We start from the raw sequence: 14,826 nt of genomic DNA on the forward strand, positions 1-14,826 counted from the left end.
CAAATAGGAAAGGAGCAAGTAAAATTTTCATTGTTTGCAGAAGACATGATAGTATACATAGAGAATCTTATAGACTCCATCATAAAACTACTCGACCTAAGAAGTGAATTTGGCAAAACAGCAGGATACAAACTCAATATTGAGAAATTGAGTGCATTTTTGTATAACAGCAATGAACTATCAGAAAAAGAAATTAGGGAAAAAAATACCATTCACTATAGTGAAGAGAAAAATACAGTACCTAGGAATAAATTTAACCAAGGAGGTAAAACCTGTACTCAGAAAACTATACAACACTACACAACAAGAAAGAAATCAAGGAAGACACAAATATATATAAGCATATATTGTGTTTATGGACTGGAAGAATTACATCATTAAAATGTCCATACTACGCCTCAGCTGGTGTGGCTCAGTGGATTGAGTGCCTGCCTGAGAACCAAAGGGTCACCAGTTTGATTCCCAGTCAGGCCACATGCCTAGGTTGCAGGGCAGGTCCTCAATAGGGGGCATGCAAGAGGCTGCCACACATTGATATTTCTCTCCTTCTCTTTCTCCCTCCCTTCCCCTCTCTATGAAAATAAATAATAAAATCTTTAAAAAAAATGCCCACACTACCCAAAGCAATCTATAGATTCAATGTAATCCCTATTAAAATAATAATGACATATTTCACAGATACAGAACAAATATTTCAAAAATATAAATGGAACCATAAAATGACCCTGAATAGCGTCAGCAATTTTGAGAAAGTACAAAGTAGGAGGGATCACAATACCTGATATCAAATTGTATTACAAGGCCACTGTAATCAAAACAGCCTGGTACTGGCATAAGAACAGACACATAGATCAATGGAACAGAATACGGAGCCCAGAAATAAACCTATGTCAATATGGTCAATTAATATTTGACAAAGGAGGCAGGAACATAAAATGGAGTAAAAATAGCCTCTTCAATAAATGGTGTTGGGAGATCTGGACAGGTATATGCAAAAATATGAAAATTGACCACCAACTTACACCATACACAAAAATAAACTCAAGATGGATAAAAGACTTAAATATAAGTTGTGACACCATAAAAGTCTTAGAGGAGAACACAGGCAGGAAAATTTCAGATATCCTATGTGGAAATACTTTTGCTCATGTATTGCTTAGGATAAGGCATATAAAGGAAAGAATAAACAAATGGAACTACAACAAATGAAAAAGCTTCTACACGGCTAAAGAAAACATGAAAATGAAAACGAAAAGTTCCTTTCCATTGGTCCTTTGCCAATAATAACCTGTACAAGGGTTTGATCTGTAAACTATACAAAGGACTAATATGACTCCATACCAGGAAGACAAACAATCCAATCTAAAAAATGGGCAAAGGACTTGCATAGGCACTTCTCTAAGGAGGACATACAGAGGGCCCAGAGACATAGACATGAATGACTGCTCGATATCATTAGCCATCAGACAGATGCAAATTAAAACCACCATGAGATACCACTTTACACTGGTCAGACTGGTCATCATTAAGAAATCAGTAAACAAAAGCGATGGCGAGGATGTGGAGAAAAGGGGACCCTAGTACAACGTTGGTGGGAATGCAGACTAGTGAAGCCACTGTGGAAAACAGTATGGAATTTCCTTAGAAAACTAAAAATGGAACTGCCTTTTGACTGAGGGATTCCACTGCTGGGATTATACCCTAAGAACCCTGAAACACCAATCCATAAGGACCTGTGCACCTCAATGTTTACAGCAGTGTTATTTACAATAGTCAAGTGCTGGAAACAACCTAAGCGCCCATGAGTAAATGAGTGGATCAAAAAAATGTGGTACATTTACACAATGGAATACTATGCAGTAGAAAGAAAGAGTGAACTCTTACCCTTTGCAATAGCATGGATGGAACTGGGGCACATTATGCTAGGTGAAATAAGCCAGGTGGTGAGAGAAAAATTACCATATGATCTCACCTATAAATGGACTAATCAACAGAAGAAACAAATGAGCAAGATAGAACCAGAGACATGGAAATAAGGAACAAAGTGACAGTGACCAGAGGGAAGGGGAGAGGAGGTAACAGGGAAGAGAAAGGGAATGGTCATTCAGGAACATGTATAAAGTACCCATGGACATGAACAACAGGGTGGAGTGACTATGGAAGCAGGGAGTGGGTAGGGCAGGGGAGAGCAATGGGGGAAAAATTGGGACAACTGTAATTGAACTATAATAAAAAAAGAAAAAAGAAAGAAACTCTATTTGAAAATATAATGACAGAAATATAATGTCAATATAATATAATTAATATAAATCAATTAATATATTATAATGACAAAATATAATGTCAATATAATATCCTTCCCTACCTTGGTGAAAGAAATAGACATATAACTCTGGGAGCACAGAGTTAGAAACAAGCTGAATCCAAAGAGGCCCATCACACCAGGACACATTACAATTAAAATGCCAAAGATTAAAGAGCAAGAAAGAATCTTAAAAGCAGCAAGAGAAAGAGTTACCTACAAGGGAGCTCCCATAAGACTGTCAGCGGATTTCTCAACCGAAACTTTGTAGGCCAGACGGAATTGGCAAAAGATAACTCAAACTGATGAAAAGCAAGGACCATCAAAGCTATCACTTAGATTAGAAGGACAGATAAAGAGCTTCCCAAATAAGAAAATGCTGAAGTAGTTCATCACCACCAAATCAGGATTATAAGAAATGTTAAAAGATCTTCTTTAGATGAAGGGGGGAAAAAAGATTAAAAAATATGAATGAAAAATGGTAATAAATACATTTATCTACCAAAAATTACTTTAAATTCAAATAGATTAAATACTTCAATCAAGAGACATATGGTGGCTGAATGAATAACAAAACAAGACCCCTACATATGCTGTCTACAAGGGACTCACTTCAGATCGAAAAACACACAGATCCCTGGCTGTTGTGGCTCAGTGGTTGAGTACCGGCCTGTGAATCAATGGGTCACTGGTGTGATTCCCAGTCTAGGACATATATACCTGGGTTATGGGCCAGGTCCCCATTAGGGGGCGCGTGAGAGGAAACCACACATTGTTCTTTCTCTCCCTCTCTTTCTCCTTCTTCCCTTCTCCTCTGTCTAAAAATAAATAAATCTTAAAAAAAGAGAAAAGAGCCACACATCCAGAAAGTATAAAGGATGGAAAAACATTAGATGAAAATGGGAAAAAAGAAAAAGCTGGGGAAGTAATATTTATACCAGACAAAATATACTTTAAAACAAAAGCTATAACAAAGAGATAAGGAAGGGCCCAGCAATTCCATTTCTGGTTATTCATCCAAAGAAACCCAAACACTAAATTGAAAGGACATATACTATTCATGTGTTCATTGTAGCATTATTTACAATAGCCAAGATATGGAAGATTACAAAAAAGACTAAATCAATGTGAATATTTTGACTATAGTATATGCATTGTAATTTGAAGAAGGCCGAAACAATGCATAAGATTCAAGTATGACTTACTCTGCCACGTTCAACTTGTGTGGTCAACATTACAACCATGGAGGAGCCTTGTTCCCAAGTCATCTGCCAAAAATCTGTACAAGTGTGTGGTAATGGCCCTTGACAAGCAATATACTGATTTATGATGCTAGAAGAAGGAATTTCCATCTAAAAAGAAAAAGGTACAAAAATAAAATATTTTATATTAGTACTTTTGACTATAATCAAGCATATGAAAATCATCCACTAAATAATAATTGAATAGAACTAATTTAAAAAAACTGCAAAGTCGGTATAACAAATCTTTAAGAACAATTTCTCATTTTACCTGTAGAAGAAATTTCTTGTCAATGGCTTATATTTATACAAATCTATTTTCCAATCAGTAGAAACAGAAATTCAAGTGTTTTCCAAAGCACTGTTAGAGTTTTAAGAGCATTTTACAGAGACCCCAGTTTCAGGGGCAGAGACTTGATCTCTCACACTTACTGGTAAAATTTGTGAGAAGCAAAAATTTTGCCATTTTAGCTTAGATTTTACATAAAAACGTAACATAAAAGAATACTAGGGAAACATTTTAAATTCATTAGTATTTTCAGAAAGAGGTAAGATCCTATTCGGGTAAGATGATACTACATTTCGAGATGAAATTTAAAAAAAGAAAAGGTGACACATGCACACTGCAACTGGAAGGGTGAAAACAGAAGTCTCCCTTCCACCCCAGCCTGCAGTTTATGTCCAGGAGAGCAACCCTTTCTTCTAGTTGCTAATATATCCATTCAGATATATTCTAACATACAACACACAAATGAACATGCAAAACTATTTTCCTCTTTTTCTGTAAAACATAAGTGGTAGCATATAATGTTATTCTGCATCTTGTTTCTTTTTTCCCCACTTTATCAATGAGATATTGTCAGATTTGTAAATAAAATTTCATTCTCTTTAGTGGCTCTACTGTATAAATATACCATACTTTACTTAACAGACATTTATATTGCTGCTAATCTATTTGCTACCATAAACAAAGCTGCAATGAATACTTTTGTAAACCTAATATTTATGTGCACATTAAGAAACCTATTTGAATGGGCAATAGGTAGAAATGAGAATGCTGGGTCAAAGTGTATGTGTGCCTTTAGAATTTTGTCAGATAGTACCAATTTGCTCTCCAAAGAGGTTGCACCTATTTATAATTTTACCAGTAATGTATGAGAAATGCTTGTTTCCTGACAAGTGGCCTTAACATATCCATAATCCACAATTTTGGAACTCCCAATGCTCTAAAGCAGGGGTGTCCAACATGTGGCCCATGGGCCTCATGTACCCTAGGATGGCTATGACTACAGCCCAACACAAAATCATAAATTTACTTAAAACATTACTTAGTTTTATTACTTAGATATGTGTATTTTCTATATTAGTGATCACAAACTTGGGACCAGTTTGATGATTTTAAAATATTACCAAAAGGGCTGCTGCATAATTAGAGTTATTATGTGAGGACTTTTTTGCTTATCTATGGTGGCGGGTATCACAAAAATTATGCATGGACCTTTTTTTGCTCATCAGTTTTCATTAGTGTTTGTGTATTTAATATGTGACCTGAGACAACCCTTCTTCCAGTGTGACCCAGAGACGCCAAAAGGATGGATTCCCCTCCTCTAAAGTGTAACTTTGCCTTTTTCTTTTGGTACACTTGACCTAACCTGGACTCATTTCACAGCAATATCTGACTTGAACTCATCTAAGACTGTTAGTGGAAATATCCAGTTATCTGTTGAACACCAATATACTGATTATGGCTTGCTAGGGATATTACCTTTATTATATATGGCATATACATTAATGCCATAAAAACTAAACATAAAAAATAAAACTAAAAATAGAAAAAATCTGAATTCCAAAGCATATTTGATCTCAACCTTTCAGATAAAGAATACAGACTTAAATGTGGTATTATCAAACTTTCTGATATTTCAATCTAGTAAGTGAAAAATGCTAATTCCCTGCAGTTGTGATTTACACTTTTCTTTTTGTAAATTTGAGTGTATTATTTATTTAACTGTGTTATTTTTCTAAGTGCTATAATTGTGGTTTTGCTAAAAAAAGATAACATAAAAAATGGTTCTGAGATAGATACATACTAAAAGAGTAAATTGTAGTTATTCACAGATTCTGTATTTCCAAGTTTGCCTAGTTACTAAAATTTATTTGTAACCCCAAAGTACTTGTAGAGCTTTCATGGTTATTTATAGACATGTTAAAAGAGGAAAAATTTGAGCCACCCTAAGTGTACATTTCTAACTAATGTGGAATAAGATGTTGTAGTACTGTCTTCTTGTTTCTGCTCTCCTACTGTAAACAAGTGCCCTTTTTGCGGTCTATTTAATTTTTTAAATTTTTGTGATAGCTGTTAGTGATTTCACTGTTTAAAGTGGTCCCCAAGGGTAGTGCTGCATACTGTATGGTGTTCTAAGTGTAGGAGGCCGTGATATGCCTTATGAAGAAAACAAGTATGTTAAATAAGCTTCCTTCAGGCATGAGTTATAGTGCTGTTGGCTGTGAATTCAATGTTAATTAATCAACTATGTGTATTAAATAAGGTATCTTTAAACAGAAACAAGATTTATATATTGAGCAATTGACAAAAATGTTGCAACCATAGGCTCATAGGCACCTAACCTTATATTTCCCCTTGGAGCAAGGATTCAATATTTGCTAACTCAGGGTTAATGAAGACTTTATAGACTATCATAAATAATAAAAATGGACTCTATTTACTAATAGTGATATATTTGGGCTTAAAAATAATCTAGGGGTGTAGTGTTTAAATGGAACAAGACTGGCCATTTGTTGATTGTTCTTCAAGCTGGGTAACAACAGGTTTATGATGCGCAGGGTGGATCTTCATACTGTTCTACTTTTGTATAGAATTGAAAATGCCATAAAAATTTTTAAAATGCCATTTGCAAGAGCTTTCCTATGAACTGTCTCTGCATGGCCTTCATTATTTTCATTGCACTACATTTATTTGTCTTATTCAGGTATAGGGCTCTTTATATATTGAAGAAATACAACCTTTGTAGTATTTCTAAAAATTCAGTTTGTCATTTGATTTTATAGTACTTTTTAAGCATCCCTCAAATTAAACATTTCACATTGCCAAATCCATCAATCTTTCTTTACAGCTTAGACATGTATAGAAGCTTAAAAAAAACCTTCCCCTTCCTATTTTTTTTCAAATATTGTATTTATTTATTTTTAAAGAGAAGGGAAGGGGGAAAAAAAGAGAGGGAGAGAAACAGGACCAAACCTACAACCCAGCCACGTGCCCTGACTGGGAATTGAACCAGTGACCTTTCGCTTTGTAAGATGATGCCCAACTGAGCCACACTGGTCAGGGCCCCTTTCTGAGATTTAAACAATTCTCACATATATCCTCCAAGTACTTTCATGATTCCATTCCTTACATTTACATTTTGATATATCTAAAATGTATCCTGGCCTCCTAAGAGTGTGAGGGTAAAGTGTTTACAGATAAATGATATGATGTATGGATTTGTTTCAAAATAATTTGGATGTGTGGGGGCATGGTAGGGGTATAGTTGAAACAAAGTTGGCCATGAATTGATAATTGTTGGAAGTTGAGTCATGAGTATAAACAGGTTCATTTTACTTTTTCCTCTACTTTTATATGTTTGAAATTTTCTGTAACACAAAGCTAAGGAAAAAAGCAATAATCCCTTTTTTTTTGCTCTATGGGGAGGACCCTCCTTACAATGATATATTCTAGACAGACCTAACTCATTCACTACATAATCTGTTTTATCTTCAATGATTTAAAAGGCTATCTCTACCATAAACAAAATTCTAGTCTTTACTTCAGCTTATTTCTGGACTAGACTATTCCATTCCACCATGTATGAGTAGATTAATATGCCACTCCCAAACCATTTTTTAAAATTAATTTTATAATATTTTTCAATATCTGAAAGTTTCAATATTCTCTCAAGGTTAGGCTTTTAACAAAAGGAACAAATCTCGAAGTTTATAGTGGCCCCTCTATACCAATGAAAAAGATATAATAAAAATAAACTTACATTTATATAATTTGCATTGATGTAGTCTTCACTACCCTTTAAAATGACCCGTGTAGCATCATCTGAAAAAATTTGAAAAAAATGTTTTAATAAAGTTACATTAAAAAGATTAAACTTAACATACAGAGATCATAAGTACTTACAAGGTGAAATATCTCTGTATCTATTTTTGGAAACGTTCTGAGGTAATTTGGCACAAGACATTGTCATTCCAGGTTTTTTCCGATATAGTTGCTTTAAAAAAAAAAAAAAAAAAAAAAAGAGGTACAAGTCCAATAAGATGTTAAGAGTTTCTTTTTTGTTTTTCCAACTTGTTTCTATGCTATGAAACAGGTTTTATTCCTTAGGATACTTGATCTATATACAATGATGTACCTTAGGCTAACAGGATAATAAACCAGATTCCCAAAGCTAAATTTGGTACAATTTCTGACATGAATTATGTATCATATTTTGAAGAATGGCAAGAAAGTAGAAACAATTTGGCTTACAGCAAAAAGGCACCTGGAGTTTTGAATAGAAAATCTGTAGAAAACATTTAGCCTTCATTTAGTTTGTAGATGTTTATAGTATATAAACCCCACTTCTTAAAAATAAAAACTGAGAGACCCTAAATGTTTTTTCATCACAAATGTTTTAGTCAGTTATCTATAACATATAATTCAAAGCAACAAATATTAATAACTACACTGACAAAAATTAGAGGAGGATTAAATATTGTAAGGTACAAAAGTTATTTTCTTTTAACTCAGCATTTTTAAGTCTGCAATTACCTATATTCATCTGCCAACTTTCATAAAAACAGCTATTTAATTACTGAAAAAAATTTAGTTTGATGACATATGTATTAAAATCTCCTTATTCCTCTCTTTTAAATAGGCATCTATTATGTAACCATAGCTGGCATTTTGGGAGCAATTTTAAAAACTTTGCATTTTAGAACTTTCATCTCAACTATTCTCAGAATACTTTAGTTTGTAAACAGTAACTGATAGATAAAGCAGTTAAGAAATCATACAGCATTACTTACATCAAATTGTGTCAGGACTGTTCCAGTGAGAAGCCCCTCAGCTAGCTGGATCATTGACTCCTGCAGGGAATGATCATCCTGGTGGACGCTATCTAGTGGGGTTTTCTCAGGAATGTACTGGAAGTCTGGCTCATTTTCTAGCTTTTCTTCCACTACATCATAGACAGCTAAGACAAAACAAAACAAAACCAGAAAACCCACATGGAAAACTTAATGAGTTGGTGAAAGGAATTTAGCAGATTTACTCTTTAATTGTGTGTCAGGAAATACTTTACTTATTTATAATTTACCACATCTGAGTCTGATGCCATGATGTAGGGACGAGGAGTGACTGTGGAGTTGAATAAATTTGCTGTACCTTTGGGGAAAAGAAGGGTTCTTGGCCGTTTTGCTAAAAATGTCTATGACTTGAAGAGACATTAAGAAAAAGAGGAGGTGCCAAAGATGCAGCTCTGAACAGACCTGCCCTAATTCGTGGGACCTAGAGCAAGAGTAGAAATAGAAGCCTGTATCCTGTATGTCTAGATATGAATGGTTACAAATAACATGAACAGAGTTCTAACCAAAATGTTTTATCCTCTCTCCTTGACATCTACAAATCTGAGATCAGATGAGATACTAGGCCAGAATTCACTATCATGGTAGTGTGAGGAGAGCCAGACCCTAGACCCTGGCCTGCAGACCACCCTACTTCTTTCTTACCCTCAGCTCCATTATTTAACATGGGAAAATATAAACATTCCCATGAACATCCCAGTCCATATGTAAGCTTGTTTATATGCCTCTGCAATTACTTCATTTTAGCTACTTCCCCTGGTCTAGGGGTACATACATCATGTGAGCCACCTTGGGAGAATGGATTTGGAGAAAATGGCCACACAGGCCCAGGAAGTGGGCTCAGAGCCATTTGGACAGAGAATCGAGGGTTGAAAAAAAATCACCTAGGAAGGATGGGGAGGTCACAAGTGATAGCCTGGCATGTACCCTTGCTCCTACAAAATCTTGGCAATGTGGTGGTGGGCAAAGTTGGAGAATACAGACTTCTAAAGGGTAGAGCCAGCTAGGGGTCTATTATGCCCTTGACTAAGAGGTTTGGTTCCTGCTTACATATGTGTGAGCTTTTGGGAATAAATTTCTAAAATGAAGAAAAGACAAAAAGGTATAAATGCATTTTGTCTAAGAAGAAATAAGATTTAAAGGGGAAAAGACCAGAAAAAATAAGCTCTTTGTTTTTTGATTATACAGTAAGCCCTTACTTAATATCGCTGTTAGTTATTGGAAACTGCGATTTTAACAAAATGACATATAGTGAAACCTAATTGATAAAAACTACAGCTAAATTCCTATGGCATATTTCTGGTCACAAAAACATCACCAAACTTCTAAATAAAGATCCAAAATACTTCTGATATTAAACATTAACATAAGTGTGAGCTATACATACATTTAATAAAAATTAATAAAAACAAGTACGATAATTATTTTCCAACCTGCTTATTCCAGTTCAGGGTCGCAGGTGGCCAGATACTCTCCTGGCAGCTCAGGGCACAAACACACCCTGGACAGGACACACTTCTATCACAGGGCCACTCACACACCATTCACACTCACTGAGACTGGGACAAGACAGATATGTCAATTCACCTCATGTGCGCATCTTTGGGATGTAGGAGGAACCCAGAGTCCCAAAGAAAAACACACACAGACATGGGAGAATGTGCCAATTCCACACAGTGGCCCCGGCTGGGAATTATTTTTTTTTCATCAATGTTGTATTAAAATGTTGAAAGAAACATCATTGTTCAAGGACCTGATGTATGTAATTTTAAATAAAAACACACATGATAAGTCACAGTGAAAATGAACACAGGTCCTGTCCAGATTTTGACAATAAAGTAATATTAGAAAGATCATTTATCATGAAGTAAGACGCAGGTGGGTTCTTCTCCAAATTTAAAGTGTAGATGAGGTGATTTGGAACTGCAAAAAGGTTAAGACTTTTCCATTATAGGGACTTTTGTTCATATTCTGGGTCTGTACTAGTCATGCATTTGTGAGCAGGTAACTGAATGTCTAGGTGCCACCCACAATATCACAATATCTTCAACTATGAAGTTATTTGTCTCACTGGATGGCTGTAGAAATTAAATGAGAATATACAAAAGAGTTCAGGTATATGGAAAGCATTTAAAAACTATTATTAAGTTCTTTAGTATCTATTATCAAGAAAAAAACAAAACAAAATACAGAATGTTATTCTTAGTATAAAGTTTAAGTTGCAAAAAAAAAAGTTTAAGTTGCTTTATGTGACAAAAAATGCCTAATAATAAATCACCTAAATATCAGATATAAATGAATGAGTTCTTTGAAAAGTCAAAATAGAATGTTGTGTTGAAATCCTCTGAATTTTCCTAGAAATTCCATACCATGAAAGCAAAAAAACACAAAGTAGAGAAGATGAAATGAAAATGCCTATTTGTACCCAACAGGCAAAATGAGTTTTGCAATTTTTTCTTGAAAATTTTATAGGGTTGGGTATGGTGTGAAAATAGAATTCTAATTACATTTTATTTCCCTATGGTATATATTCAGCAACTGGTAACATGGCATTAACCATTAATTACTCTTGTGGCAAAAACTATGATTAATAGCAAACTATTCAGAACAAAGAAGAATATGTCTAATGCTGGGATATAGGCATATAAGAATTTTTTCTCAGAGAAGACTGATAAAGTTGCAGGAACTTGAAACAATGCCATATGAACACTGGTTGAAGGATCTGGGGTTAATAAACTGAAGGAAAGAGGGAGGATTTCTGATAAAATCAGCTCTTGTCAAAAAGCTTAAAGAAGAAGTATTAAACTTATTCTCTATAACACAAAGAGATAGAATTAGGAACAATAGGACTGAAGGAAATTGGATTGTTAGTTCAATTAATAGTTTAAGCTACACAAAGAAGGAATGACTGCTTCAGAAGCCAATGAGTGCTCCACATCAGCAGGATGTTCTTGAGATTGTTATAAAGGAACTTAAGTAGTCAGCAACGCAGCCAGAGCTTACAGTATTAGGGTTTCTACAAGCCTGGGACTCTGACTGCGGATAAACACATCAGCTGTCCAGAACAGGAGATGACATGATCAGGCTACTAAGCATTCTCTACTGAAAACATAGACAGGATTTTTTTTAAAAAAATGCTTTAGCTAAAGCTCGTTACGGAGTTTTCTAAAAGTGGAACAAAGTTCAAAATTTACTTGTGCATTCAACAATTATTTATTGATTACATACTACTACTGTTAGAGCAAGTGGGGGAAGAACGAGGCCATTTTAGCTATGGTAGCCAGGCAAGGAGGACTTTCTGAGGATGACGTCTGAGCAGAGATCAGAAGGGAGTGAGGGTATAAGTCATACTAAAATCAGGAAACAGTGTTTTAGCCAGAAGGAACAGCAAGAAAGCCAGGACAAAACAGAGTGAGCAAAGCTGAGTGGTAGGCAAGGAGGCCAAGAATTTAAATTTTACTCCAAGTGTGTATGGAAGCTACTGTACTTTGGACAGGAAACTGACATGACTTATGTTTTAAAAAGCCTACTCTGATTGCCATGTCCAGTAATAGATACTAATAATTATTAAAAATATTCAGTGCTCCACAGAGTACTCACCATTTGGTCGAACTAGAAGCACGAGTTCCCCAGAATGTTTCTCACAGCTAGCTTTAATAAACAGGACAACCTGATCATGGGTATATTCTGCAATGTCCCGACCGTTGATCAGTATAACTTGGTCCCCTTCATTCAATCGAGGGACACAGAGGTCAGCCTGTAATGTAATGCAAATAAGGTTTCAGATTTGTACATGGCTTTCTAAAAGTAAAGCACAAAAATCTGTATTTATAGACTCTTTAGCAGGAAAATTAAAACTACATATAGTAAAACATCTATCCCTTCAATCATCTACTTAAAAAAAAAGAATATAAATCTAGCTTTCCCTTGAAGATACCTTATTTTTTTCCTTCTTCATTCAACAACTTTTCCCCTGACGCCCTGTTACATGCATAGCCATGAAGATAAGACTAGTTATCTCAAGGTGACTAGGTACAGTCAGCCTTCACTTTGCACTGTCCAGATATGCACAAATTTCAGTTACCACAGTTTAGTCAAATGATACCCATCTCTCAACACCATGGCACAAATTTCAGTTATTATTATATATGCATTGTAAATAACTGCATAAAATACAATCTTTGCTGCTAGCTTAACAGTTCAAAAATCACTACATAAATAATAGACATACATCTTGATCAGTGACTAAACACATCACTTCTTTTAATGTCTGTTGGTAATTTGTCACTGTGCATCTTTTACTCACTTCATGCAGAGACAACAAAGTGTGTATCTGTGTTGCCTCCTTGTCTCCCAATGATAAACCCACAAAAAAAAAAAGGATAATCTAAAGAGAAAATTGACCAAAAAATTAAAAGTGCAGCAAAGGAACAAAAAGTGATACTACAAATGGAGTTACAGAAGAAATAGCTGATGATGAAAATATACACTACTATTGTATAAGAGACTCTATATAGACAGAGAAAGGGATTCAGTGCAGGTGAATTTATCAATATAAGTGATGACAGTGGCTGTAATAAAAAGGAAGATGTCTGTGAGGACATGATGCTGCCATAAAACTTTTCATTAAAGAAACTCTTGGAAATATTTTACAATATTAAAAATGAAGAGGACAAAACACTGGAAGTCAATTCAAATTTAGAAAGGATTATGACGATTTGCAAGGCAAGAAAGAATGCTCACTCTGTATTTTAAGTTAAATGACAAGAAGGATACAAATCCTATTCAAACTACTTGTGATTAGTTTTCACAAAGAAATAAAATACTTAAATTCTCCATGTTTCCAATGTTTAGACTCACAGGATACTAAATCAGTATTATTATTTTTCATTTCCCTATAGATTTATAAAAGGAAGTAAGAGAGATTTTAACGTTTTGATAAAATTTTAAAGTTCATAGAACCAACCATAATTTTCCCCATTGACTAGCAAGGTCACTTTGCACAGTGTCAGCTTAAAGGGTCATTTTTATGGTCCTGTACAATTGTACAAAGTGATGACTGCCTGCATTTGATTGAGAAAACAATTAAAATAGAAGAGATAAACAGAAATATGGACAGCATATATGGGAGTCAAGTTTGAAGGACAACAGGTCAGACAGAGAAGGAAATGATGGGGTTGGATCTCACACAAAAAGATACTTCCTGTGGCAAAAGCTTGAAGAAATAAAAGCATGACTACTCAAATTCACTATAAATACAAAGTCAATAAAATACAATGTGATATTCCCATTAGTGAAAAGAGCACTGGTTTAGGAGCCATGCCCTTCCTCCGCTGTTTATAGAGTGTGTGATCTTAAGACACCTGAAACTCTGAAAATGGAGCAGATATCTTCCCCAATTATTTCAAAGAGCTGTGAAGATAAAACTGATACAATTATGCAAAGTGTTAAAATTTGGAGAATTCAAAATTAGGTTTATGGCAATTCTTTCTTGCTGCTGCTGCTTCCACTGCTTCCAGTGAAGCAGATGACATTCACATACTCCTTCTGTGCACTAGCTGCTTTTGTGTACCAGCTTGGTCCAAGTTTTTGTAAATGTCTTCAAGATATCCAAAGAGTGGTGAATTGGGAGATATTAGTAGTACTGGGAGAAACATAATGGGTTATAGCAACAAAAGTTATCCTCTCACCTTAATTTGTGGATAGTACAGTTAATAAAAAGAGGAGATGGTCTATGTGTTAGGGAGAAGACAGTTATGAATCTCTAACTGTACCTTGCATACATATATCCACTGGTATTTCCAGAGGATTGAAGCTAAGAGGGCAATTAGTTAACATAGCATATTAACTAATATACTATAATAGGCACAGATTTTTTTTTAACCCATATCCCTGGAGGAAACTCTCTCATGCTTAATTTGCTTTTTAAGGTATGTTTACAATTTTTAAGCATATCATTATGACCTGGGAAGTCAGATGAACTGTATATTAACATAAATTTTGTTGGAGCAACAGCTGTTGGCTCAAAGATGATCATGTAGGAACTAAAATATTACTTTAATTGGGAATTATATTATCCATTTCAGAAGGAGTCCAATATAAAAAAAACACATTAAAATATTTAACACCCTGTCTTCCCCCAATCACTTA

The 14,826-nt window shown here is 34.8% G+C and overlaps 1 protein-coding gene across 9 annotated transcripts in view; it reads right to left on the minus strand.

The window, feature by feature from the left end:
* Window positions 1–14,826, minus strand: part of PTPN4 (protein tyrosine phosphatase non-receptor type 4) — a 249,822-nt gene that overhangs the window by 33,611 nt on the left and 201,385 nt on the right. For all 9 annotated transcript variants that reach the window (XM_071220645.1, XM_053918579.2, XM_053918581.2 and 6 more), the window contains 5 exons: window positions 12,277–12,433; window positions 8,620–8,786; window positions 7,733–7,823; window positions 7,590–7,651; window positions 3,508–3,654 (listed from right to left, as the gene is read on the minus strand). In XM_071220645.1, coding sequence (XP_071076746.1) covers window positions 3,508–3,654; window positions 7,590–7,651; window positions 7,733–7,823; window positions 8,620–8,786; window positions 12,277–12,433 — 624 coding nt within the window. The remainder of the gene's footprint in view (window positions 1–3,507; window positions 3,655–7,589; window positions 7,652–7,732; window positions 7,824–8,619; window positions 8,787–12,276; window positions 12,434–14,826) is intronic.

This window comes from Desmodus rotundus, chromosome 2 (genome assembly GCF_022682495.2).
Source record: "Desmodus rotundus isolate HL8 chromosome 2, HLdesRot8A.1, whole genome shotgun sequence".
Classification (NCBI taxonomy): domain Eukaryota; kingdom Metazoa; phylum Chordata; class Mammalia; order Chiroptera; family Phyllostomidae; genus Desmodus; species Desmodus rotundus.